Source organism: Heterocephalus glaber, unplaced genomic scaffold (genome assembly GCF_053883595.1).
Source record: "Heterocephalus glaber isolate CG9 unplaced genomic scaffold, H.glaber_assembly_v1.0 deba00000546, whole genome shotgun sequence".
Lineage (NCBI taxonomy): Eukaryota > Metazoa > Chordata > Mammalia > Rodentia > Bathyergidae > Heterocephalus > Heterocephalus glaber.
The window spans coordinates 31,121,878-31,148,862 of record NW_028258147.1 but is presented as its reverse complement, the minus strand read 5'-3'; the positions used below and the strand labels follow the sequence as shown (position 1 = coordinate 31,148,862).

The window sequence follows — 26,985 nt, the reverse complement described above, 5'->3', positions numbered from 1 at the left end:
GAGCCTTTAGTTAGCATTCCAGACACACCAACCACAAATTCACACTCTAGGATTAGCTAGTTTTTGAAAGACCCTATAAACGCTATGCTTTGTATTTTAAATCTATACAAGGCAATTTATTAAATTAGGTATGTTGCAAATAATTGTTGAATGATGTTGAAGATACGTTTATGGATTAGCCTTAGAAGTACTTTATATAAAGGGACTTGGAGTTGGGCAGTAGCAGCAAGTTATCAAGTTTTGGAGTAGCATCTAGCTATAGCCCTCCCTTTGAGTCTGCCTTCTGGCATGTAGGGTTCTGTTGAGTGGTCCAGTTAGACTGTTAGATGCGTGCTGCGGTAGAATGTGGCATTCACAAATGGTTTATATAAACCTTTCATATAAGGACAGAGATCTGAAACTTCTCTAAGTTTGAGATAGGCTGTGAGCCTGGTTTTCGCACCTTCCTGTTCAGTCATATTTTCACATGTAGTAGTTTAGCTTGAGATTTCCTTTCATGAGGAGACTAACTCCCTCACCTTAGAATCGGTAGAGGCTGTGAATGTTTAATCCAAATATGTTTAATCCTGGTAGTTGTAAACTTCTTTGGCTCACTGGTGTCCTAGCACTGGTTCCGGGGGAAGATGAAGACATTTGAGGTTATATATTACTCCAAGACTATCAGGATTCTTCCTTCTATTTTGTCACCAGATTCGTTTTGAAAACTAAAATGTGAACTGTCTTCTCAGAAAGTGTTAGTTCAAAGCCTCTTTTAGCAGAGCCACTAGAACCCAGTGCAGGTGAGTGAGAATTCTTCCAACAAGCATGTGACAAGTGTAGCCTGTTTGTGGGCATGTGTGAATGCTTGGCTTATCTCCAGGAGCACGTGGTGCCAAGCCATCATCTGAAACTCAGCGTGCTAGAACCTAGGACATTTTCCATCTTTGATGTGACAGGAAGATTAAGCAGAATCCATACTGCAATGAAATTGAGTCCTTGTGGAAGCATTGTGGGGGATTCCTTCCAGTAAGTATTTATGGAGAATCTGAATTTATTTTGATCTGCATTAATTTAACAAAAATGTGTCATAAGGAAGTAAAGAAAAATTTTTTTCTTATTGGTGAAAAAGTATTGCTGTTGTTTTGAAAAATGCAAATAAGTTAATGATTCTAGTTGAAATTATTTAAATTAATTTTTGCTCTATTAATTTTCAGACTTGGGTTTCTGATTCAAAAATATTCTTGCTAAGTGTGATTGTAAACTTGTTACCCTGGAAAGCTGCACTCTGTTGTGAAGCACTTGTATGAGGTCTTGCTGTGTTTGCTTTGATCAAGGAACAGAATATCACATCTTGGCTCTGAAACAAGTCTTAAATGTAAACATCCTTGTGTTTGCTTCTCTCAGTGAAGTTAGGAAGGATGTGAAGGTGACAGAGCTAAAAATATGTTTAGCTTCCTAGTGCTAATTATTGGGGGCCAGGTGCCGTTGGCCTTGAGGTTGTGTATGTACGTGTATTGCAGTAATATTGTGATGAGGCTCTGATTATTATTAATTGCTCATATTTTTATAGAGCAAGTAAGGTAATGTAAGGCTAAATAGTGAAATTCTTATAAGAAATTTAAAAGAACAAAGACAATATAGATGAAAGGAAAGGTATATATCTGGGTCAACCTTCCTTCCATCTCTGAGGTTCTTCCTGGTCCAGACAGAACAGAAAGCATGGCAGGTGATGAGCCCTTGTGGAGTGCTTGCTCTGGACAGAAGTATGGATTTTGGCAAGTGAGCCTACATTCTAATATTAATTAGTTAATGCAGATTTTTGTTTAAAGGGCATTAAGGATCATAGTGGATGAAATATTCATATCCTGTTTGTAAAAGGAGAATATGAATAAGTAAAGCATTACCTCATTTATTGCCTTAAGAAAACTTTTCCTCTCCCTAAATTGGATCAAACACAATGACATGGATTATCTCCTCTCGTTTTCACAATAACTTTATGGGGTATTGTTATAATAACCATTTTGTAAATAAGGAAATGAAGCTTAGCTTGGTTTTACAACTTGGCAAAAAGTACATAACTAGGGAATTAAGGAGGCTTTAAATTGGACTTAAATTTGTACCATATTTATTGGGGATCATTTAAATTGGGCCTGTCTATCTGCAGTGTGCTGTTTTGGATTAATGAATATATATTGTAGTTTGCCTTGTCTTGAGATGTAAATTTCTTCAATCACCTCATAGACATATATTTGAATAGATTATAATTTAGCAAACTATTTTCTCTGTGGGAGGGCACCTAGGTCATTTCCCACTTGGGGTCGTTATAAATTGTGCTATGATGAACTTCCTGTGCGTATATCTTCATTTACATTTGCAAGTATTTCTATAAATAAATGGATGTAACATTTGCTCAATGGTATTTACATTCACGTTAGTGATTGCTACTCTCAAATTATGCTGCTTTTGATTTTTTGCATAGTTTTTTCCCACCATATCCTTACAGACATTACATATTGGAATATGGTATCTCCTTGACTTAATTTGTATTTGCTTACTTTTTAATGAAGCTGAACATCTTTATATAATTTGCTGGATGTTAGTATTTCTTTGTTAAATTCTCAGTTCCCTTTATTTACTTACAAATGCAATTCTTTCAGATGAGAAAGCCTTTTATATATTCTGAAGATTCATATTAATATTTTCTCCTACTAATCTGTGATTTTTATTATAACTTCATTATGAAATATTTTTTTGTCCTCAATTACAATTTTATTTATTTTTATTCATTTTTATATTGCTAAGGATTGAACCCAGGCTTCATGCATGCTAGGCAAGAGCTCTCCCTCTGAGCTCTACCTCCTGCACCTTAGCTTTGCTTTTTATGCTAACAGTTCATTAATTTCTCTTAAACTTCTAGGGTCTATGAATATCTCTCTGGCCTATTAAGCATAGTCCTACATTTTCTTTTAGCACTTTTACAGAATATGTAGATTTTTCTCCTTGTCATCCTTACTTAATATAAATAACAACTATTTACATAGCATTTACATTGGGCAGTATAATTTAGAGATGATTTAAAATATATGGGAGGCTGTGTGCAGGCTATATGGAAATACTAAGTAATTTTACAGAAGAGACTTAGGCATCACATATTTTGTATCAATGGGGAGTGAGAGGTCCTTGACCAATCCCCAGCAATACCCAGTGATGAATATGTATTTTCTGTTCTTAAACAATCTGAGTTCTGTTTTTATTCATGATACAAAATAGGAATATTCTTCAGATGGGTAACTTTTTTTCATACCATTTAATTAAAATACCACTGTAACTAATTTGAATAGAAAAGAAAAGAAGTAAAACAAAAAAGGTACAAAAATAAATTACCCTAGGGTCAAAACTACATTGTCTTAATGAAAATTTATTGTGTTTTGATATCCACTGGGCTCATTTCCATCCTTTACAGTTTTTCAAATTGCTTGTTAGTTTTCATAAAAAATGTGAGTTCTTAATCTAGGTTACTTCTAATCATAAGTTATTGGGGTAAGTGGAAATTTATAGTAATGTGGGAGCATGGATAGATTTACAACATTTAAGATTTTAATTCAAGAATATAATATATTCTTGATTATATTATATTTGTTTTCTTTTTTGTGTGTTCTTCACTTTTATAGAGAAGGAAATTGTTGCACACTTATAGATAATTACTGAATATTTTATTAAGTTTCTTTTGGTTATATTTCTAAAGCTGTTGATCTTTCAAAATTAACATTTCTTACAGTACTATTACTAGTTTTAATAATTTTTCTTTTTAATTTCTTGGACTTTACGAGCAAATGATATTTTAATCTGGAAATAATAGATGAGTTATGACTTTTCAACTTATTTATAGCTTTTTATGCATGTGCACATAGTTTGCCAGATTATTAGCAAGCTAAAGATGAAAAGTACCTTTCATTATTTCTTTTTTTTTTCTTTTTGGTATGAGGGATCGAACTTGGGACCTTGTGCTTGCCAGGCAAGTGGCAGAACCACTGAGCTAAATACCTGGCCCCATCATTATTTCTTTTCTATAGAATATGTTGGTATAGCCACCTTATTGTTAGATTTTGAAAAAATTATCATTTTCTAATATACAGTCTTACAAGTTTTATTTGTTTTACATAATTTCAGAATATCCAAAAATGAACCAGCCTAATTTGGGGGAGAATATTTTGATAACAATGTTTAGGACCTTGAAAAAAATGAGGAAAATGTTGATTTAAACATTTGTCCTATACTCCACATATACACACATGTGCATGCACACACATTTATTTACTATGTTCTTCAATTATAGGCTTGGACCTATTGACAGAAGTATATGAGTGGCAAAGACTAAAGGGAAAAATTCCAATTATATAGCTTAGTGGTTTCTAGGCAAGACATGTAAGACCCAGCCCCTGATACATTCGTGTGTGTGTGTGTGTGTGTGTGTGTGTGTGTGTGTGTTTGAAGTTTACTTCCCTAGCATGGTTTTCCAAAACACTCTCTGCCTGTCTGCTTATCTACTTTTTGTTGTTGTATGGTCTTATATTTGGAATTCATTGTTCTTCTCTTCTGCAGTTAAATGAAGAAATTCCTGTTTGTTCTTTGAGATTTACTCACACATCCTCCCTTCCACAAAACCTTTCTTTTCTCAGGCAGTTAAAAAAAATTGACTTGAAATAATCTTCTGTTACATCAGCTGTCACTCACATTATATAGTAGTTGTTCATTTTGATTTGTGTTCCTTCTGAGCTGTGAAGCTACTTAAGACTATGCCTCTGCAATGTCTAGCATAGACATTGGTACTGTATAACGTTTTGTTGAGTGAATAAATGATTACCAAAAATATAAGAGAAGTGAAGGATCAAAAGGGCTAAAAAAAAATCTTAAATCTAACAATTTAGGATAATAGTAGAGAATTCTGTGAAAGAGGCCTCAGAAGCATTTTTTCTAAAATGATAAAAATACTAACTCATGAGTATATGAGGTGTGCAAAATATGATGAATGTTTAAATTTTAAAAAATTTATTACAGTGAAAGACACATTACCATTAATCTCACTCAAAATGCTCTCCCTTGTTCCCAAACACATGCATCCCATTTTTCTTGCCATCTCTTTCTCAATGTCTTTAGTCCACTGTTGCAGCTGTCTCGATGCCTTGAATCAATTCAAAATTTACCTTTTGTGATCATTTTGATGTTGGGGAAGAGCCAGAAGTTGCACAGTGCTAGATGAATGATAAGGTGGGTCAGGACTCAGAGTAATGCTTTTATGAGCCTCCCTTTCCATTGGATGGCACTTAGCAGCAGTGTTCACCAGATTGTTGACCACCCTCCATAAAGACATGTGGAAGAGGACTTCCAGAAGTGCTTCACAAAGTGGCAAGAATGATGGGTTAAGTGTATTTGAAGCAAGATGGAGTATTTTGAGGGGGATTAATGGCAATGTGTCTTTTATTGTAATAATTTTTTAAAAATGTAAATATTCACCATACATTTGATCACATCTTGTTCACGTATACATTTTTGATGAAGTGATGTTTACTATGGTGGAAAAACATGGCAGACACCAAGCAAAGATACAAGTGGCATGAGCCTGTAAAAACATGTTGAAAGTCAGTAAGAAAAACAGGATCCATTTAGGTGCAAACCCTACGAAGGATATAATTTTGAGAAGTATATGCTATCAGGAACCATAGCACATTTGTTTTTATGTAAATAGTATGTATTGTTGGCTTGTAGATTATCATATGTAAAATATAAAGCTGGGTGTGGTAGTGCATAATCCCACACTCTGTAAGTCTGAGGCTGGAGAATCTGAAAATCAGCCTCACCCTGGCCAACTTAGTGACTTAATGAGAACCTGTTCCAAAATTTTTTGAAAAGAGCTGGATATACTGCTGGGTATCTTCCCAAAAGAATTAACAAAACAAAACAAAACAAAACAAGAGCTGGATTAAAAAAAAACAAGAGCTGGGTATGTAGCTCTGTTTAAGGTCCTGTGTTCAATCCCTAGTACTGCCCAAAAGAAGGAAAAGGAAGCCAGTTTTCTAGTGAAAGTGCATGTAAAACTTATGTGGAATGGCAGGACCAGGTTCGGAGACAATAGACATAATTCCTTTCATCTTCCTCTTTCTGTTCTGCTATTTTTATTCTAATTTCGTTTTTGTTGTTTTCCTTTTGCTTTCTGCAGTACTGGAGATTGAGCCAGGGGTGGTGCCCTACCACTGAGCTACATTCCAAGCCCTTCCCAAACTTGTGATACGTGTGTGTGTGTGTGTGTGTGTATAATTTTTTAGAAGTTTAGGGAGTTTACAGAGTTTTTTCAGCCACAGTTGAGATCTTCAATAATTGTTGAATTTAATTGACAGGCAGGGATACTCACTACTATACTAAGGAGTAGTCATTTGATGAATTTAATTGAAAATGTCAGTTTTTGTCATAGCTAATAACTAGACTTGATGAATTATGCATTTCTTTTAAATATTCGTAAATATTGAGAGTTATTTTCAAATCATACAAATATTTCAGCATAAATAAGGACAGTAAAATTTCCTATGACTAAATCTAAATGATTTCGGTCAGAAATAAAGAACTGTGAATTCCCTATTTTTTCAGCAGCTTTTGAACAACATTTTGATAGCCATTTTATGGAAAAGTCCAATTAAAATTTCACTTAAGTCTGTATACACATAAAATGAGAGCTATTTAACATGGCCCAGGATAATACAGGATAGAAATAAGTTTGGGAGATTCTGTGATTAAAATGTAATTATAATATGGCCATTATACCCTTGGGACTGGTTTGAGCCATATCATGAAATGTGTGAGTGTTTGCCAGTATGCATTGGTTTTATCAGGAAAGAGCAGAATGTTGCCATTAATACGGTCTATCCTGAGGGTATAGAAGGTGATGAATATGGTTCTTCAGATAACCTATTCTGTGGCTAACGTTTTTAAAAAAATTATTAAAATTGATAAGATGACTCATTTTAAAATTAATATTATTTTTATTCTGATTCAGTTTTCTTTCTCCTAATGACCCAATCAATTTTACCTAGAAGACATCAAACTGATTGTTTTTTGAGATATATAGTTCTGGATATCTAGAAGTTTTTGTGGTTGTTTTCATTCAGAAGCCTGTCCTTTCTGTATTATCATTGTGTTTTTGGCCTCTTATTACAGGTTTTCAGCACTTACTCCAATGAAGACTATGACAGGAGAAACGATGAAGTTGACCCTGTGGCCGCATCTGCCGAGTATGAACTTGAAAAGCGTGTAGAGAAGTTGGAGCTTTTCCCAGTGGAACTAGAAAAAGGTACTCAGCTACAAATGTTTGATTGGGGCAACAGCACTTCAGTGTTCCCAGCATTGTTATGTGGCTGTGTGAGTGATGCAGATGTTTTCCTAAGTATAGCCTTTTCTCTAAGAGCTGGATAAAGTTTTAACTGTCCAGATGGCTTATCTATTATCCCTGAAAATGAGTCAATGTGGATTTTAGGTAGAGGACAGATTGAAAGATTTCTGCATCTCTCCCACTCCAAACTGAGCCCCATCTGCTCTAGTTCAACTGAAGTGCTGGTGAAGATGGGGGAGGTAGGGGTAAGCCTAAGCTCATTGGTGTCCTGGAGAAACTGTGCAGGTGAAAGAGCCCAGAGCGAGCCAGGCCAAGAGAGCACTTGGGGCAGAAAGTTGTTTGTGTCTCCTGGAGGATTTGTGTTTTGTTTTTGTTCTGTGATGTAGAGAAGTTTTGATCAGGCCCAGAATGTGGTAGGAGTTGGGAAATGCCTTCCAAATAGTATGGCCCGGGAATTTAGCTCAGTGGCACTGCACCTGCCTCACAAGTGCAAGGTCCTGAGTTCGATCCCTGGTACCAAAAAAACCAAAAAATAAACCCAAACATTTAGGTGGAAGGCCATAGGGCCCAGGAGGACTTAGCTAACAGGCTTGTATTCTCTATCTCTGAGGGCAGAGGGCTCTAAGGGAGCCAGGAGATGAAGGAGCTTTATAGTGACCTCTCTGATGACCTTTCTGCCACAGTAACCACTGATCATGTGCTGAGAGGCCGCTGTGTTTGTCATTATGGAAGAGGGGTGCCTAGGAACCAGGCTGTGACACAGTGAACAGAATCCTGCTGAGAGGGCTTTGGAAAAAAGTGCAATAGGGACATGATAACTTGAATAACAGAAACAAAAGAAAACTCACTCAAGGATATTCAAATGTGGCTTTAAAAAGGCATTCTTAGGCAAATCAGCAAACAGCAATACTACTGATTGGCTTTTCCTTTGCTGGATAAAATGCCTACCCAGCTCACACAATTTAAAGGAAAGGAGGTTTGATTTGGCTCACAGCCTCAGAGGTTCCAGCTTATTTTAGTTGTGAAGGAGAAGGCTAAAGGACACAATAACAATAAACACCAAACTGATCCCACATTTAGGTATGGGCTGGGGAAATCCTGATATTCAAAAATAAAGCAAAAACCTTACCAAATACCAGACCAAAAAGTCTCAACACAAACAAACAAGCCAAGGCATTTGAAAGGGCAAAGTGAAGAGACTAGTGTCAGACTTATTTGCAGTACCAGAACCAGGGAGATGTACCTATAATTTCATAGGCCACTGAGAATCAAAAGGATAGTGATCAGGAATCCCTGTTGGTGCCAGATTGTATTTACCTATACTAGGAAAAGAAATGTTTTTGCAGATGTGTAAGGTTTATAGAACACATCAACTATATACTTTATCTGTGTAATTTACTTTCCAGTTAGGAGAGAACAAAAAAAGACAACACCTTGTTCAAAACAGCACAGGTGAGAAAAAAAGAGGTGAAAATTGTATGAGGATTAAGCATAAAATTGCATGAGTGAAGAAGCTGTGAGGAACACCAGTTTTAAACATGTCTGATTAGTTACTTTAAAAGACATTGTCTTGGGCCGGGGATTTAGCTCAGTGGTTTCACCGCCTGCTGCGCAAGCACAAGGACCGGAGTTCGATCCCTGGTACCAAAAATAAATAAATAAATAAATAAATAAAATAAGAGACATTTTCTTTTGGGATGAAAGTAAAATAACGATGCTTACACTTTTCATAAATTTAAAAAGGTAAAAATCATTCTTAGTTTAAGGGTCATACAAAAACAGCTAGAAGTGACTGTGGCTTTGTATCACTAATAAAAAAATGAGAACAGTCCAAATAATTATCAGTGGTATTGGTTTTTTGGGGGGGGAGGCTGAGTCAGGAGGATTGCTAGTTGCCAGCCTGGGGAGCTTAATGAGTTAGCAAGACCCTGTCTCAAAAGCAAACAAACATAACATTAACAGGTCTATATTTTTCCATTTAAAATTTTTAATCTATTTTACAAAATATCCTTTGACAACACAGCTTTGCTGGGAGTTCTGTTTGAGCGGTAACATATGAATTCATCCTGTAATTCGGAATGTATACATAGGAAGATAGTGGTAGGTGGGGTTGGGGGAATGCTGGGTTCTTGCCAGTGCAGCCACAGGACCTAGTGGACTTCAAATGTTGGTTCTGACTGATGTTAACTCGTACTTGACACACATCCCCTGACTGGAGAAAAGGTGAGATGCCTGAGAACAAGAGTCATTTGGTCTCTGGGGGCCAATCTTGAGCTTCCTTGTTTTGGTCTTCATCATGGCCTTCTTATAGATAGTCTGCACTAGAATTCAAGATGGCTGTAGTTAATATTGCTTTTCCCACAGCTGATTTTCAGCCCAGAACATCTTAGTAATTTTCTAGTTAGAGGAGTGAAAGGAGTCATGAAAGGAAGAAAAATAATTTTAGGATGGCCCCAGTCTAGGTAGGGAAATAGATTAAAAACCAGGAATTGGGCCGGGGATTTAGCCCAGTGGTTCCGTCGCCTGCCTTGCAAGCACAAGGACCTGATTTCAATCCCTGGTACCAAAAACAAAACAAAACAAAAAAACCAGGAATTAATTTTCATATAGAGTAGTTACAGGAATTTAATGACCTGATAGTGCAGAGATTTCTCATTTGAGAGGAGCTCTTCTCATATAATGAGTATAGAAATGGTTTGCTTATAGCTCCCAAGTTGGTTTGGCATGTGGCAATTCATCACAAGGAGAAACCCTGTAAGTATAGTGAGTGTGAGCAAGAAGTCAGGCTGAATGCTAATCCCCTTGAGGTTTCATACAGGAGAGAAAGCCTATGACACTCTTCAGTGTGGAGGAATCTCCATGATCATCTCTTAACACCAGAGTAATACAGCGGGGTGAGGGGGTTAGATGGATGCAAACACCATGGAAGGGCTGCAAGAACACATGAATACCCTAGGGAAATTCTGTGAATGTGATGATTGCACAAGAATTTAGCCATCAGCTAATCTTGATACACAGAGGAAAATTCATGTAGGAGAGAAGAAACCCTATACGCATAGCCAGTGTGGAAGAGCCTTCAGCACATATCTAGCCACCATGTGCACAAGAAAACTCATTCTGGGGAGAAATCCTAAAACTATGCAATCCATGTAGGCAAATCTTTAGCAAGAGAAATCCTCTTGATGAACTTCAGGGCAGCAGAGAAGCAATTTCAGTGAGATACATATGAGAAATCATATGTATGCAAACATTCCAAATGTAATGAATGAGGAAAGTGTTTTTTGATTTCTCATACATTAGTTAACATTAAAGTTTTCACACTGGAGAAATGTACCTGTGCCTAGAATCAATATGGAAATGTCTTCCGCTGGGGTTCATACCTGAACCCTCATCCAGGGAAACCTTATACATAAAGATTCCTTCAACAAGCTGGGCATGGTGGCACATGCCTGTAATCCCAGCACTATAGAGACTGAGGTAGGAGGGTCTCAGATTCAAGCACACTGGGCAACTTAGTGAGACACTGTCTCCAAATAAAAATATTTTTAAAAAGGGCTAAGGATGTAGCTCAGTGAAAATGCCCGTTACCTTCCCAAGAAAGATTTCTTTATCATACAACTGAGCAAACAATATTCTTGCCACACAACATCTTTTTTAACATATCAATAACAAAAAGGTATGATTGTGTTAGTTGTACTTAGAGCAGAAGTTGAATTTAAGTCAAATATTAGTGACATCTAATAATCAATGAGACAAGCCATATTCAAAGAAATGCTAATTTTGAATACTTCATGAAATAAAGGTTGTTGCTAAAAAGTCTTTTAAAAGCATGAAGCATTCTGTTGAATATGTAGGCTAGTTTTTCTGTAATCATTGTTGATGCCATTAGTCTATCACTAATATAAATCTATTTTTATACTGTTGATAAATGCTAATTACCAAGACTTTGAGGTTATCAGAAAATAACCTTGAATGCTAACCAAAAAGTGTAGTGTATAAAATAGTGGGTCTTTTATTTCATCAATGTTAGCCTATCGATGTATGTTCATGGCAGATACAAATGGAAATATGATTTTGTAAGTGAATTTTAAAAAACCTCAGTATTCCTCACAGGGCCAATAAAATGGAAAGAAAGGAGAGCGCCTGACAATAGAGAAGTGGTTTACTGTGTTATGAGAGCATCTCATGAAATATCATGCAGTCACTAGAAATGATTTAGAGTTATGTTAGTTGATATCTCTCTTAGTCTCTTTTCTTCATTATTGGGACAAAATACCCAACACCCACAACTTAAAGGAGGAGAGATTTGTTTTGAGTTTGTAGCGGTTTCAGTCCGTAATCAGCTGGCTGTAATGTGCAGCAGCATGGTGGAAGGGCCTGATGGAGGAAAGCTGCTCACCTCATGGCATCTAGGAAACAGAGAACCAAGAGAAGAGCAGAGAAGGGAAGCATACCCTTCTAGGTCATGCCCACAGGGATCCCCAGCTCCTAATAGCAAGTTAGCTTTGACATCCCAAGTCCAGCCACCTTCCAAAGGTCCAACGTGTGATCCCATCAGGCTTGAGGGGCATCTAGATACAGACCACAGCAGTGTCCATGAGGTATCATTGAATTTCAAAAAGTAAGCTGCAGAGAGTAGATATAATTTCACTGGTGTAAAGAAAAAGCTGTGTGTGTGCCTGTGCCTGTGCATGCATATGTAATGTATCTGTGTAATGTATCTGTTGATAAGTATATGAACTTGTGTTGTGGCACAGAAGAAAGTACTTAGAGAAATATACTATCTTATTACCATGAATAAATAAGTAAAAAAGAACAGATGACCTCATAAATAAGGAAGAAATTCCAATATGAATCACATTTATTTAGAATTATATGTGTATTTGAGTATGTGTATATTTAGGCCTAAAATAACTTATAGGATTATATAGAGAGTCTGTGTTTTAAGGTAGATTGATTATTCAATAACCAAATTACTGTCTTCTCTGGGACCACAATGAATTACCAGAAATGATAAGGAAACTCACGAGCCCTTTGGGGAATCTTACTTGATAACCTTAATCTCCAGTACAGAAAAAATTCTGCTGGGGGGAGCACATATGCCCTATCCATAAAGAAGAACAAAACTAGAAGCAGCAAACAGGACTTACCTGCTAATTCAGTCACCAGAACCAGTATAAAACTTAATTTTTTTTTCCATAGATGAGGATGGTCTTGGTATAAGTATTATTGGAATGGGTGTCGGAGCAGATGCAGGACTTGAGAAGCTGGGAATATTCGTCAAGACAGTAACAGATGGTGGTGCCGCCCAGCGAGATGGCAGGTAAGTTAATTACTGTCATTAGCTACTTAAAATCATAGCAGACTTTCCTGAAAATTTCTTTCAGTGGTATCTTTTTTTATTTTGAATTTCTTTAAAAACAATTTCAGAGTGTTTCTCAAATATGGAAAATGTGAAAACCTTGAATTTCTGGTTTCTGGGTAGAATATCTGCTTTAATATATATTAGATAAATGAGTGGATGGGCTTATGTGTATTTGTTTACTTTGTTATCCATCTGTGTTAGTTACTTTTCCCTTGTTGTTAAGACAAAATACCCGACACCCACAGTTAAATGGGAAGGGGTTTATTTAGTTCACAGTTTGTAGAGGTTTCAGTCCATAATCAGCCGGCTCCAAGGCAGGGTGGCAGAGGGTCAACCGCTCATGACTACAGAACCAGCAAAAGCAGCAAGAGAGGCAGGAGGGGCATTGCAGAGGAGAAACGGTTCAAAGTGTCTGCTAGGTAGCAAAAGTAACAAGGGACCTCAACAGTGTCTTTCTGCTCCTTTTATCTTATTCATACTAATGGGATTAGGGCGATCCCAGACCAATCACTTATGTGTAGTGGTTTAGTAATCACACACCCTTAATCCTAGCACCACACATTCCAGATTTAACTACCTTCAAAAAAGACTCCATGTGGCTTTTGGGGGGACACCTAGACACAAGCCACAACACCATCCATTCACCCATCTGCCTAATGAAAGGTGATGAAACTGCAGTGTATTTATTTGAAGAGCTTGTACTGTGGAGGTCAGAATTTAGTTTTACTTCAGAAATATTGAAGCAAATGGTAATAGTTTTGGCACTTTTGAAAATGACAGGTAGTATTAGTTTACATTCCCACCAACAATGTAGAAGGGTTCCTTTTTTTCCCTCGAAGCCTTGCCAGCATTTGTTATTATTTGATTTCTTGATGATCTCCATTCTTTCTGTAGTAAGATGGAATCTCAATGTTGTTTTAATTTGCATTTCTCTAATGGCCAGTGATGTTGACCATTTCTTCATGTGGACAAATAAAATTATGTTTAAAAATATACTAATAATAAATTTTACTCTTTACATGCTTTTCTTGCAAACATCTTGTCATTGTGTTTGCCTTTTTGTATGTATACAAAATGTGGTTTTCCTTTTTTGTTCATCATGTTCTTTTATTGTCTGCCTATAGCAGCATTTAATAGAGCATATCTGGCTCTGTAAAATAGTATTTTCTTCCCTAATCCCAGCATGTTATAAATAACAGAGTTGGGAGAATTCTGTACGTATAGATGGTGAGAACATTGACAGAATTAGTTTTTGCTTTTTTTTCTTTCTTGTTTTCTTTCTTTCTTCTTTTTTTTTTCTTCTTTTTTCAGTGCTGGGGAATGAACCCAGGGCCTCAGGCATGTTAGGCAAGCACTCTGAGCTATACTTCCAGCCCACTTTGTACTTTAATGTTTGTTTCCTTTTGTTAGTGTGTGTATATACCCTAAATTCTTCACAGCTCCATGAACTTGGGCATCAGCAAAAACACATATGATCTCCAGTTATGTGAACTATATTGTCAATAGCCATTGCCTTATTTATATTAATGTGGGCCATACAATTATGAATGCTGTTTTAAAACATTTCAAGTAAGATGCCTTACTTGAAAAAGATAAAGTCTTACATTAAGTCTTAGGATGAATTATAAAGGACTCAGATCCTTAGTAGGGGTTGAGTTCTGTGTTCAACGCATGTTGTCAGATATTAAAAGCAAGCATGACATGCTTTGATCTTTCAGTTATTTCCTTAGGTACATAGAAACACGAGGGCGGTAGCATCTGAAGTTCTAAGTACAGAGTCATGTCCACAACTCCTCTTTCAACTTCACTGGATTATGAAACATGTATTATGTGTATTTTGCACTTAAAGTTATAACAAGTGGGCTGCTTTCATTAAGACTGATAAAACTTTTATATTTTCAAAAATTAAAAAGAAAGGCGAGAATGAGGTCTTTCTGCAATAAACATTTCAAATACTTTGGATGTAGTCTTTCTGAGCCTTAAAGGAGCAGTAGTTTTCCAACAGTGGGGTAGGGGAAGCCTCTCACCAATAAGGAGTATTTATCATTATCATTGTTGCTCAAAGTAGAAAAGCAGACTGACTTTTTCACAGGTTTCATTGTTTTTAATTCTCTACCATCACTGAACTCCTTATTGCCTACACCAGGGCTCAATGCTTACAGTTCTTGCTCCTGGAATGTACTGCATACAGGGTACCAGGCACTGGAGTGATGTGTGGTTGTTATAGTGATCTTCATGTTGAACCCATCATGGTGGTAACTAGAACAAGGGAATTATAAAAAATCAGAAATCCTTGATGTTTCAGTTTTGTTTTTGATATTTTACATTATTCTTACTTACCTATTTTTATATTTTTTTATTCTAGGAAAGTTCAAGGACAATTAAAGTACTACTATTTGAAATTGTAGCAGTATAATTAGAACCCCCAAATACTGAATTAGACTTAGGTTTACTGTTCTACTGGCTAATTATAATACACAGTTCTGTTGAATTATCTCTGATAGTACTTTAAGAGAAAAACAGAACAATCTAGGTTTTGTTATAATGAGCAGGATCCCTATAAGCTCAAGGAACAAAACCATTCACAACAGGCAGGAGCAGAAAGTTAAATCTTTTTTAAAAACTTATACCAATGATTCTTAAGTATACCTGAGAATACTTGTATAATTAAAATTTAAAAAGGAAATTATTTTGAACTATCCTATTGTATTTTCAAGCTTATTACAGTATACACAAAACAAAGTATATAAGTATATAACAGTATGTAACAAAGTATTTCATGTCCAAAGAAGTAAATATTTATTGATATGAGATATCTTATTTTTATTTATTCTTATTTTTCTTTTCTTCTTTTTTCTTTTTGTGGTGCTGGGAATTGAACCCAGGGCCTTGTCATCAAGGCAAGAACTCTACCACTAAGCTACACCCCTACCCTAAGGGGTCTTATTTTTAAACAAATCACTTCCTCATCCCCTGCCCCCATTACCAACAACAAATTATAGGTCTGTGCCTGTTTATCCTTCCTTGTCCACAATGATCCAGGATTCATATAGACAATGGGGACACAGGGTGGGAACAGAGAAAGGTTGATCCGAAAGCATTCTATAGACCAACAAATAATTTTTAAAAATATTTGAAGAGAATACATTTTATTTCTTCAGCCAAAGGACTGAAACTTAACTTCAACCTTTGGTATCTTTAAACCCTAAAGAATACTCTTAGTACTGGAATTGTCATTTGAAAATATACACCTCAGTTTTTATACTGGTTCCTTTCCTATGATTATTATTTGGGATTATATGAAAAGCCATCCTAGCAGAATTTAAATGGCAATTGTGAATCTATTCAATAAAAAATTACAAGAAACAAGTTTTGGAAAAATTCCAATAGCTAATATAAACAAAGAAAGCAGTTAAAATGTAAGTGATTTTACCAATGAAGAACCATGAATGGTGTATCAAAACAAATATTTCATTGTAGGGAAAATTATCAGGATTCATCTTTATAAAAGAATATGGTACTAATGACCATTTTGCTTCATTTTCTCTATGCTAAAATCTTGCTAAATTTTTCTATGGAGAAACCTGTAGATAAAAGATTTCCATTCATTATGACAAGTCAGCAGTTCGGGGTCTGCATTGGGAGGCTGAATTGATGTTAATTTTTGTGTGTGGCCTGCAAGTGGCATTTCACTATTCTACCCCACAGGAATGAGTAGTTATCTTAATGTGACTGATTGATAGTTTTTAGGGCATGCCCAGACCTGCCTGTCTGCAGCAGGCTGATTCCGTGTGTTCCTCCCGACTGGAGACCTTGGTAGGGCGTGCCACTAAAAGAGATCTTGACTGTCCATTTTCTGATATCATCTTCAATCTCTCTTTTCAGAGTGCCATAGTTTTCAGAGAAGAGGTCTTTGATTTCTTTCCTTAGGATGATTCCTAGGTATTTCAGTTTTTTGGATGCTATTGTGAAAGGAATTATTTGCCCTATTTCTCTCTCAGTGAGTCTGTCACTCGTGTAGAGGAAAGCTATTGATTTGTGTGTGTTGACCTTGTATCCAGCTACTCTACTGAATTTGTTTATTAAGTCCAGAAGACTTTTGGTGGAGTTCTTGGGGTCTTCTATATAGAGTATTATGTCATCTGCAAATAATGACAATTTGACTTCTTCATTACCTATCTTTATTCCTTTTATTTCTTTCTTTTGTTTAATTGCCGTGGCTAATGTTTCCAGAATGATATTGAACAAGAGTGGTGATCGTGGACATCCTTGTCTTGTTCCTGATTTTAGTGTGAAGGATTTCAGCTTTTGACCATTTAGTATGATATTGGCTGCTCCTGGGTAGGAAGGATTAATATAGTGAAAATGGCCATACTTCCAAAACTGCTATATAGATTTAATGCAATTCCAATTGAGATCCCAGCAGCATACTTCATAGACCTCGAGAAAACAATTCAAAAATTCATTTGGAGCAAGAAGAGACCCAGAATAGCAAAAGCAATTCTAGGTAACAGAGACATGGCAGGGGGTATGACAATCCCCAACCTGCAACTCTACTACAAAGCTACCGTGATAAAAACAGCATGGTCCTGGCAAAGAAACACACCTGAGGACCAGTGGAACAGATTAGAAGATGCAGAAACAACGCCAGACAACTCAGCCATCTCATCTTCGACAAAGGAGCCAAACACCCTCACTGGAGGAAAGATAGCCTCTTTAATAAATGGTGCTGGAAAAATTGGGCTTCACCTTGCCAAAGATTAAAACTAGACCTGTATCTCTCACCATGCACTAAACTAAAATCAAAATGGATTAAAGATCTAAATATTAAAATAGAAACTCTGAACCAGTTGGAACAGAGGTTAGGTAGAACCCTTGAAGACATCAGTGTAGGAAAAGATTTTATGAACAAAACCTCAGTTGCCCGTGAACTAGCACAAACAATCAACAAATGGGATCTCTTCTTCTTAAAAGGCTTCTGCACAGCAAGAGAAACCACCAGCAGTGTGAAGAGACAACCCACAGTGTGGGAAAAAATCTTCACCTGCTCTTCCTCAGACAAAGGTCTACTATCTCGAATCTATAAAGAACTTAAAAAGATCAGGCCTCCCAAATTTAAAGACCCAGTCCAAAAAGGGCATCTGAAATGAACAGACATTTCTCAGACAAAGAAGTAGAAATAGCAAATAAATACATGAAAAAATGTTCAATATCACTGGTCATTCAAGAGATGCAAATGAAAACAATGCTGAGATTCCACTTCACTCCAGAAAGAATGGCTGCTATCATGAAATCAACCAATAACAAATGCTGGTGGGGCTGTGGGGAAAGAGGAACCCTGCTCCACTGCTGGTGGGAGTGTAGACTGGTGCAAGCACTGTGGAAATCAGTCTGGAGATACTTCAAAGAACTAGGACTGGAAGTCCCATTTGACCCCGCTATTCCACTGCTGGGGATCTTCCCCAAAGAATTAAAAGAATCATACCACAGTGATATATGTGCACCCATGTTCATAGCAGCACAGTTTGTAATAGCTAAAACTTGGAAACAGCCCAAATGCCCATCAACTGGAGACTGGATAAAGAAAATGTGGTTTTTTAATAAAATGGAGTACTACTCAACCATAAAAAAGGAGAAATTAGAGAAATTTATAGCTAAGTGGATGCACATTGAGGCAATACTCTTAAGTGAAATAAATAGGACACACATGTGTAAATACTGAATAGTTTCTCTGGTGTGAGAAACTGAAAGTGTAAATAAGGACTAAATGTATAATAGGGAATGTGAAATAGGAAGAAAAGGGGCAAAGGGGAAGGAAGTGGGAGGGCTAGGGGAAAGGATAGAAGGGAATGGGATTAATATGAGAAAATGGAAAAATAGCAACAAAATCTTTATAAATAGGGAGGACTGGAAGGGTTGAAGGGAGGGCTGGCCAAGGGTGAAAAATAAGAACCAAGAGAGACTATGTAAAGGTGCAAATTTCCAATGATGAATGTCTTTATATTGTATACCTAAAATGTACCAATGATTAGAATGAATGATCGATAATGCAAAATAGGAAGAAAAGGTCCAAAGGGGTAGGGGTAGTGGGAGGGGCAGGGGAAAGGAAAGAAGGGAAAGGAAAAAATGCTGAGAAATGGAAACAATGGAAATAAAGTCTTTGTAAATAGGGAAGGGTGGAGGGGGTGAAGGGAGGGCTAGGAATGGGGAAAAAATAAGAACCAAGATGCATTATGTAAAGGTACAATTCCCAATGAGAAATGTAATTGTGTTGTATACCTACAATGTACCAATAAAAGAATTTAATACAAAAAAAAAAAGAGATCTTGATGCTAGCAATAAAGCTACCCATCATAAGCAATTTACAAGCCTCAACAAAGAAAACAAACAAAAAACTAGAAAACGAGAAAACATGGAAGCAAAATGCCCTCAAAAGCTCCCAACTTTTCCAAGGCAAATCCAGGGGCCTTTGAGGGGTAAGAAATCCAAAGTCACACAACTGAAGTTTCTGCATTGGTAGCAGTGGAAATAACAAAACACATGAATAAGACCTGTGGTGAATTTAAACCTGCTATGATTGCGCAGATGATTAATGAGTTGATGACCACAATAAATAGAACTTGCAAATAGTGTAATTTAAGAAAAAGTGAAAAAAGGAAAAAGAAATCAGGCTTAATAGATATAACAGTAAAATGCAAAAGAAAAAGATGCAGCATGGGTGATATATGAGACCCACAGACACCCAGTAAGCAGAGGTCCAATTCATCACGACTATTAGGAATTAGAGAAGACTATCAAGTCAGAAGAAGAAAAGACAAGCACAGCTGGTGGTCAATGACTGGATATCTTGCAGATAGCACGATTTTGTGTCCACCTACAGAAAAGTTGTGGTCATGTTGACACTGGTCTTGATGTGGCGCAGGAAATAAAAAGAACATAAAAGGTCCTGTTACAGAAATGAGGGTTACGGGTGGATAAAGCAGGTTCCTCAATAGAGTATTAATTGTCTTAATGAATAACCCTGGCTGGGAGTTTTTTGAATTTAGCATGTGAGTTTTGGTAAAATATTCACTTTCACAGCAGAGTAATGAGTAGACTGAGAGTCTACCAGCTCTAAAGGAGTGAATTTCTAGGCTTCTGGAATAGAAGTGAAAGGCATGTTGAGGGTTAAACACTGTCACTCAGCATCAGAAGAGTGAAGTCACAAACTTCCACTTTCTGGTTCATTTGCAAGTTCATAGAAGGTAAAGTCACTTCTGTACACAAAAAAAGCAAAGACATTTAAAATTCTCAAGTCATCTAGACACAGAGTAAGACAATGAGCGATATCCAAAGCAGAGAAACTGGGAGGCAGACCTCAGAAGCGTAACTTAATTTGACAGAAATCTATAAGCAAACCAACTGTAGAAAAACCTTAAGTGTCTTTCATGAATTGCTGAATGGTTTAAGTAGAGAAGCCTCAAGGAGCCCCGTATTTAAAACTCCACAAAATTGAGAGGTTTCTTTTGGTGGGGGGAGGAGACAGAGTCTCACCATGTAATTCAGACTGGCCTTGAACTCACTATGTAACTCAGGCTTGCCTCAAACTCATGGCAATCTTCCTGCCTCAAGCCTTCCAAGTGCTGAGATTAGAGACGTGTACCATCACATCTCGCCAGATTTGTGAGTTTTACCTCCACAAACACTGCTAGGTTCCCACAGTTTCAATCAAAGAAAAATTGATTTATACTGCTGTAGCAAGTAATCCGAGAAAGGAAGACACCCAAGGAGGTAGAAGGCAGTGTACAACTCTTTTATTATGTCGATGGACCTGACTGGGTTCACTCTGAAAGAAATCAGGCCCAGAATATCGCGGGCTGGCAGTTTTAGGGTTGCAAGCAGGAAGTATAGAAGCAGAAGCAGAGTTTATACAAAGCAGAACTGAGGGGGGTGGGCAGAGCAAAGAGTTCTAGCAGGGCTTTCTGAGTTCCTGATGCTCCTGTGGTGACAAATTACAGAAGTTGTCATGGCTACTCAGGTACATTCTACAAAGAGCATAGTTACCTAGTTAATCCATTGTTGCTTAATAACACAGTTAACTCATACTTGTCCAATTTAGTTATTATTGATAGAAATATATCCATCTGCCTAAAAATTCCCTTTCAATACTTCTGAAAATGAGGCTGGGAAAATGAAAGCATTCTGAAAACTACGGTCAGTCAGTAAGTGTTTGTTATGCTTGTGTTTAGATGTCCCCCCAAAGCCTCATGTGGCTGAGGTGGGACTTTCTTTTTCAGAGGTAGTTGAATCAGGAATGTATGATGCTGGGGTTAAGGGAGTGTGATTACTAAACCAGTACACCTGAGGAATTAGTTTTGCAAAGCCCTAATCCTGGTATCCTGAATAAGATAAAAGGGGCAGAAAGATGTTAAACTCCCTTGTGGCCTTTGCTACCTTGTGCGTGTCATGTTGTTTCTGCTCTACCATGCCTGTTTGTCATCCCTGCCTTGAAGTCGGCTGATTATGTATGGACTGAAACCTCTATGAACTGTAAGCCAAATAAACTCCTTCCCCTTTAACTTTTGGTGCCAGGTATTTTGTCTCAGCAATGCGAGAAAAGTAACTAACACAGCTCTGTATTGAAAACAAGAAAGATATTTCCTCAAAGCCAAAACCACTGAGACACTTCTACATTCAAATTCTAGAAGCATCATGCTGGAAAACAGGAGGATGTGATTTGCGCTGTTACCTCATTACACTAATCAAATGTTTACGGATCACCATATTCAAAAACTTCCCAAAGAATAAAGAGAAAGAAAGAAATAGGGATCAAGAGTGAAAAAGTCTGTGTGAAATCATATGAGAAATCTGTATGAATTTCTCACACTGAAGACTTTCTGGCAACTTTTTTTTTTTTGGCACCGGGGTCTAACTTGGGACCTTGTGCTTTGGAGGCAGGCAGCAGAACCACTGAGCTACATACCAGGCTGGGAACTGTCTTAATTATGCACAAAGGGGTGGAGGCAACCAGAGAAAAACAATTAAAGGATACTAGGAAAAGGATGTGTGTATGAAATAAATGTGTAAGAATTAGCCGTTATCAAAAAGCCATATAAAATTATGCAGGTGCAATAGAAAAACAGCTTAACACATCTCTGTAGGTTTTTGATGTTATATTTGAGCAGAACATAGAATCAACTAACATGAAAATAAAACATTTGAAATTATACAGCCTGATAAAGAGGAAAACAATAAATAAAAAATGTCTCCATTGTATCTGTAGTGCAAGAATTGTTGAATGACATTCTGTACAGAGGGGCAAAAGATTTAAGCTAAGGGCTCTCATCAGATAATTTAAGTCAGAAGAGCAAAGGGGTAAAAAGAGCAGAGTGACAAGTGGCAACAACTCAGCCTCTGAGATTTGGAGTGGGCACATTGGAAAATAATAACCTGGGGAAGAAACAAAAAGAAGAGAACTGGCAAAACTGTAGTTCGCAATCTGCTGGACTTGTTAAAAGTATTTTCCATAGTGGATCACTTCAACTGTCAAACATTTTTTTCTGTAACTTTCAGGACATTACAATCTCATTACCTTCCTGAGACCCTAAGGCTCACTTTTGCAGTTTCCTTTGCATGACTTTTTTAACCTCTCACTCCAAACCAGAATTTGTTTTCAGGATTTCTAAATTTAGCATTAGGGATTCTTTGGTACTTCTTTCTTCTGGGTTGTTCTTTGCACAGCAAAATGTTTAGCAGAATTCCTGCCCTCTCTTCACAGGGTACAAGTGGTGCCTTTATCTACCACTGCTACAAGGAAAAATATCTCCATTGGTTTTGAAAAATTTTCATTAGCACATGTTTTTCAGTACACAATAATTAGGGAGTTAGTACATATTCATAACATGTCTTCTTTTTATTTCACTTCTCCTTCCCCTTCTTCTGTCTCTAGTATATTTATTTATTTATTTATCTATCTATTTATTTATTTATTTTGGTACCAGGGATTGAACTTGGGACCTTATGCTTGCGAGGCAGGCACCGGAACCACTGAGCTAAATCCCCAGCTCTCTAGTATTTTTAAATGACCCTCACATGTTAAAATCACTTTTGGTAGGAAAATGCTGCTCTAAATGCTGAAATATTTTAAAGCAAATCCTGAGTATTCTTTTGTTTTTACCTGTGTACAATCTTTGGACCATTTCACCTAGGTTCATGGCTTTCAATCCCTGCTATAAACTTGGAGATGAACTTCTCCACATCCAGACTTGTATATCTACTTACCTGCCTACATCTACACTGGAATATCTACTCAGCCCTTGAACTTAATGTGTCACAGTTGAGCTGCTTTTCTTCACCCCCTCCCACCACCTCCATCAAAAATTGGTTGTCCTTCAGAATTCTCTATTTTCTAAATATTTGGGTCAACTTCTTGGGGGTCATACATACCTCCTAGTTTTCTACCACTACTCAGATCAGGCTATTCATAGTTCTTTTAAATTGATTTTAATGCACACATGTGCATGCGCGCGCACACACACACACACCCACATACACACACCGCATATTGTTTTATCACCTCCACTGCTGCTGTTTTCTTTTTTTTTTTGGTTCCAGGGATGGAACTCAGGACCTTGCACCTTCGAGCCAGGTGCAGGCACCACTGAGCTAAATCCCTGGCCCCATTTTCTTAGGGTGAACTGCTGCTATTTCTGCCTGGAAAAAGTTAGTCTCAATACCAATCTACTTGCTTTTGTCTCTTTCTTGAACGTATTACCAACATGACAGTCTGGATGATCTTACAAAATCCTAAATCAGCCAATTTCACTCCTGGGCGCGATCCACTAGGGTCCTCATCTGTTTGGAGGAAAATCTCCTCATGGAGATGTGACTTTTTAGACCGTATCTGACCCCTGGACCCTTCTAGGTTCTTTCTCTGCTCTCTGTTTCTGGCCTCTCCTAAAGTGCTAAGCTTTGTTTCTTCATTGGCCCAAAGTAACACTTTTCTACTTAAGTTCTATATGACTGACTGGTATTTTGCCCGAGCAAAAAAAGCCAATATACTTCATATTAGGTATTTGAACTAAATAAGTAGACAAATGCATCAACTCCCTCTTCACAAGATTATACAAATGAGCTTGTCTTAAAACTGCTTTTCACAGATTTTCTTCGTAAGTACATTTTTTTCTTTTCTTTTTCTTTTTTTTGCCACCAAGGGTCGAACTTGGGACCTTGTGCTTTTGAGGTAGGTGGCAGAACCACTGAGCTAAATCCCTGGCCCCATAAGTACTTATTTTAATCTGAATCCAGCAACCTTTTGTGTATCAAAGCCGTGTTCCAGAAAACATCCTCATGGCAAGCAGTAGGAGCTTCAGGAGAAACAAACCCCCAAGGCCATCTACACAAGTCACTTTCTTTCCATTGCCATGCTGTTTGTCACTGGCAACTCTCCTGCTAGAGCTGTTCTGAGCAGCTGGAGGCCACATTCTGCAGCTCAGGTCCATGGGGATGTTCGTGGCCTCTCTTTTGTTAGGCTCATCATAGGTCTCAGATTCAAGTTACTGGACAGCAATCTCTGCTCCCCATTAGAGTTTATTCTCCTGCTGTACACCAACACTGATGAATTGAATGAGACTATTCATAATCAAATCTATGGACTGAAATGTGAGCCAAAATAAACATTTGCTCCTTTAACATGTGTGTGTCAGGTATTTTGTCTCAGTGATGAAGGAAGTAACTAAGACTGTTGTGGTCTCAGTGTCAGGACTACCTGACCCCAGCACCAGGTATGGATTGGCACCCCAGTGGGCCTGACTCATGCTTTGTCCTGTGTCACCTCCAGCTGAGGTGTAGAGCCTGGGCACACTCCTGAGACTGCACATGTGCCTGCGGCTGTGAGGCCCAAGTTCAACCCCGCTTAGCATCAGTCTTGGCAGTGAGTGAATGCTGCAGTGAACACCTTTTCCAAGCCCCTTAGTGCAGTAATTGTAAAAGTGTTTCTATTATCTATGGACCTGCAAATGGAAATCGTGGGTTGTGGTTTTTTAACTTTGTTGGAATTGGAAAAATTGCTCTACCTACTTCTTGTATTCATTTATACTTAAACCAATGATGTGTGGAAAAACAACTTTCTGTTTTTATCCTTGCCAGAATTTAAAACAATTTTATTGCTTTCTTTTTATTTTTACTTATTACCTGGAAAATTATACTCACTGGTTTACATTTCCATGAACTGAAGTGAGACCAGTCATCTTTTCATGTATTAATCAGCCACTCAATTTTCCTTACCTGTGAATCTTCTGTTCAAAGCATTTGGCAACCTTCTATTTAGTTATTGGTTTGCAGAATTGCATTTAGGTGCCAGTGATACAGGAATTTCCCTATCTGTCAAGAGACAGTAAGCATTACCAGCCACTAGGACATCTCAGTACTTTCTAGCCAAATGCCCCATTCATTCCGCAATGGAATCTGAAATGAGTGTTAGCTGTGGCCCATGACAACATTTTAATGAATTTACGTGATTGATAACTCTCCAAAATATTTTACTTTTAGTTAATAGGAAATATAATACAGCTTCACTTCACACCTCTACTTTATGGACAATTTAAAAAATTACAGGAATACCAAATAGTTTCTCTAGTGTGAGAAACTGAAAGTGTAAATAAGGACTATAAGGTATAATAAATAATATGAAATAGGAAGAAAAGGGGCAAAGAGGAGGGGGAAGTGGAAGAGGTAGGGGAAGGGAGAGAAGGGAATGGGATTAATATGAGAAAATGGAAACAGAGTCTTTGTAAATAGGGAGGGATGGAGGGGTTGAAGGGAGGGCAGGGGAAGGGGGAAAATTAAGAACCAAGAGAGTAGGTAAAGGTGCATATCTCCAATGATGAATGTCATTATATTGTACACCTAAAATGTACCAATAAAAGGATAAAAAAATTACAGGAAAGTAAGTGGTTGTTCTAATTTTTCAGACAGCCAAAATCTTGGCTTTTTTTCTAACACTGACTACTTTTCTTAGTTCACTGTCATTGCTTTTTTTTTTTTTTGCTAACAGGAAAAACCATGGCTACACTGTACATTTACTTGTTAGTGCTTATCTAGAATTTTTGTATAATTTGCCAGTTAGAGAATTTAAAATCTGCTAACTAGTCCCCTAACTTCATGTCCTATTGGTTAGGGTTCTTCAGAGCTTCAGAATCTATTTATAGAGATACATTTAGAGTAGAGTGCCAGCTCACACGGCAGTAGATGCGGAGAACTCACACAATCCGCTGTCTGCAATCCGGAGATCAGGAAATTGCCGGTGTAACTTGAAATCCCGAGAGCTGGACAGCTGTTGACGTTGCTGCAGCCATTTCTAAAGGGCTGAGATCAAACGTGCTGAGGAGAGGAGAGAAATCAGCACCTCCAGCTCAGCAGTCAAAGAGCGAAATAAATCTGTATTTTTGGTCTACTGAGGTCTAGCAGATTGGATGATGATCCTTAAAATTATGTTAGTCTGCTTTATTCAGAGCATAAATGTAGTTGGGGTTGTTTTTTTTTAGTACTGGGGATCGAACTCGGGACCTTGTGCTTGCGAGGCAGGTGGCGGAACCACTGAGCTAAATCCCCAGCCCTCAGAGCATAAATTTAAGGCCAGTCTCTTCCAGAGACATCCTCAGAGGTTGAAATAATGTTGAATCAAATATCTGAGATTCCTATTTCTCAGCCAAGTTGAATTAAAAATTAACTACTACAAAGTTCAGGACTCGTCCCATGTTCTGAAGACCTCTCCTCACCTGCAGACTTATTAACTTCTGCACCACCTACATATGTGACCCCGCCAAAACTTAGTTTCCCTCTAAGCAACTAAGTTCTGTAACTCTAGCTCCTTAGAGAAAACATATAATTTTCCTGAATAAGCTGTTTCAATGAGTCAAAAAACAATTTTTTTAGCTGCATAGTAAACAAATCAGTAGTGTAGTTTAAACTTTAAAGAAAATATTTCCCATTGTTTACCTAAATAAATGATACATAAACATCATAGAGAAGTAGATAAAATATATCAAGATGTAATATGTGCCTAATTTGAGCCAAATGTTCTGCTTTTGAAAAAAGTTAGCTTCATAACCCTTTTAGTGGTTATCATTTAGGTCTTGCTGATGACGGTTCTAGAAAAAGGCAGTGCATTGGAATAGAGGGAAAGGGCCCTAAACTAGGACAGCCAAGAAATTTAGAGGCCAGGTCACTGGAAACCTGTCACTATGGATGTTGAGATCCTCCACAAATTGCTCACCGCTGC

General features: G+C 37.4%; 1 protein-coding gene across 36 annotated transcripts in view; it reads left to right on the top strand.

Moving 5' to 3' along the window:
* Ppp1r9a (protein phosphatase 1 regulatory subunit 9A) overlaps nt 1-26,985 on the top strand; it is a 358,246-nt gene that overhangs the window by 178,236 nt on the left and 153,025 nt on the right. For all 36 annotated transcript variants that reach the window (XM_087204705.1, XM_087204702.1, XM_021242871.2 and 33 more), the window contains 2 exons: nt 7,189-7,321; nt 12,563-12,683. In XM_087204705.1, the coding sequence (XP_087060831.1) occupies nt 7,189-7,321; nt 12,563-12,683 (254 nt within the window). The remainder of the gene's footprint in view (nt 1-7,188; nt 7,322-12,562; nt 12,684-26,985) is intronic.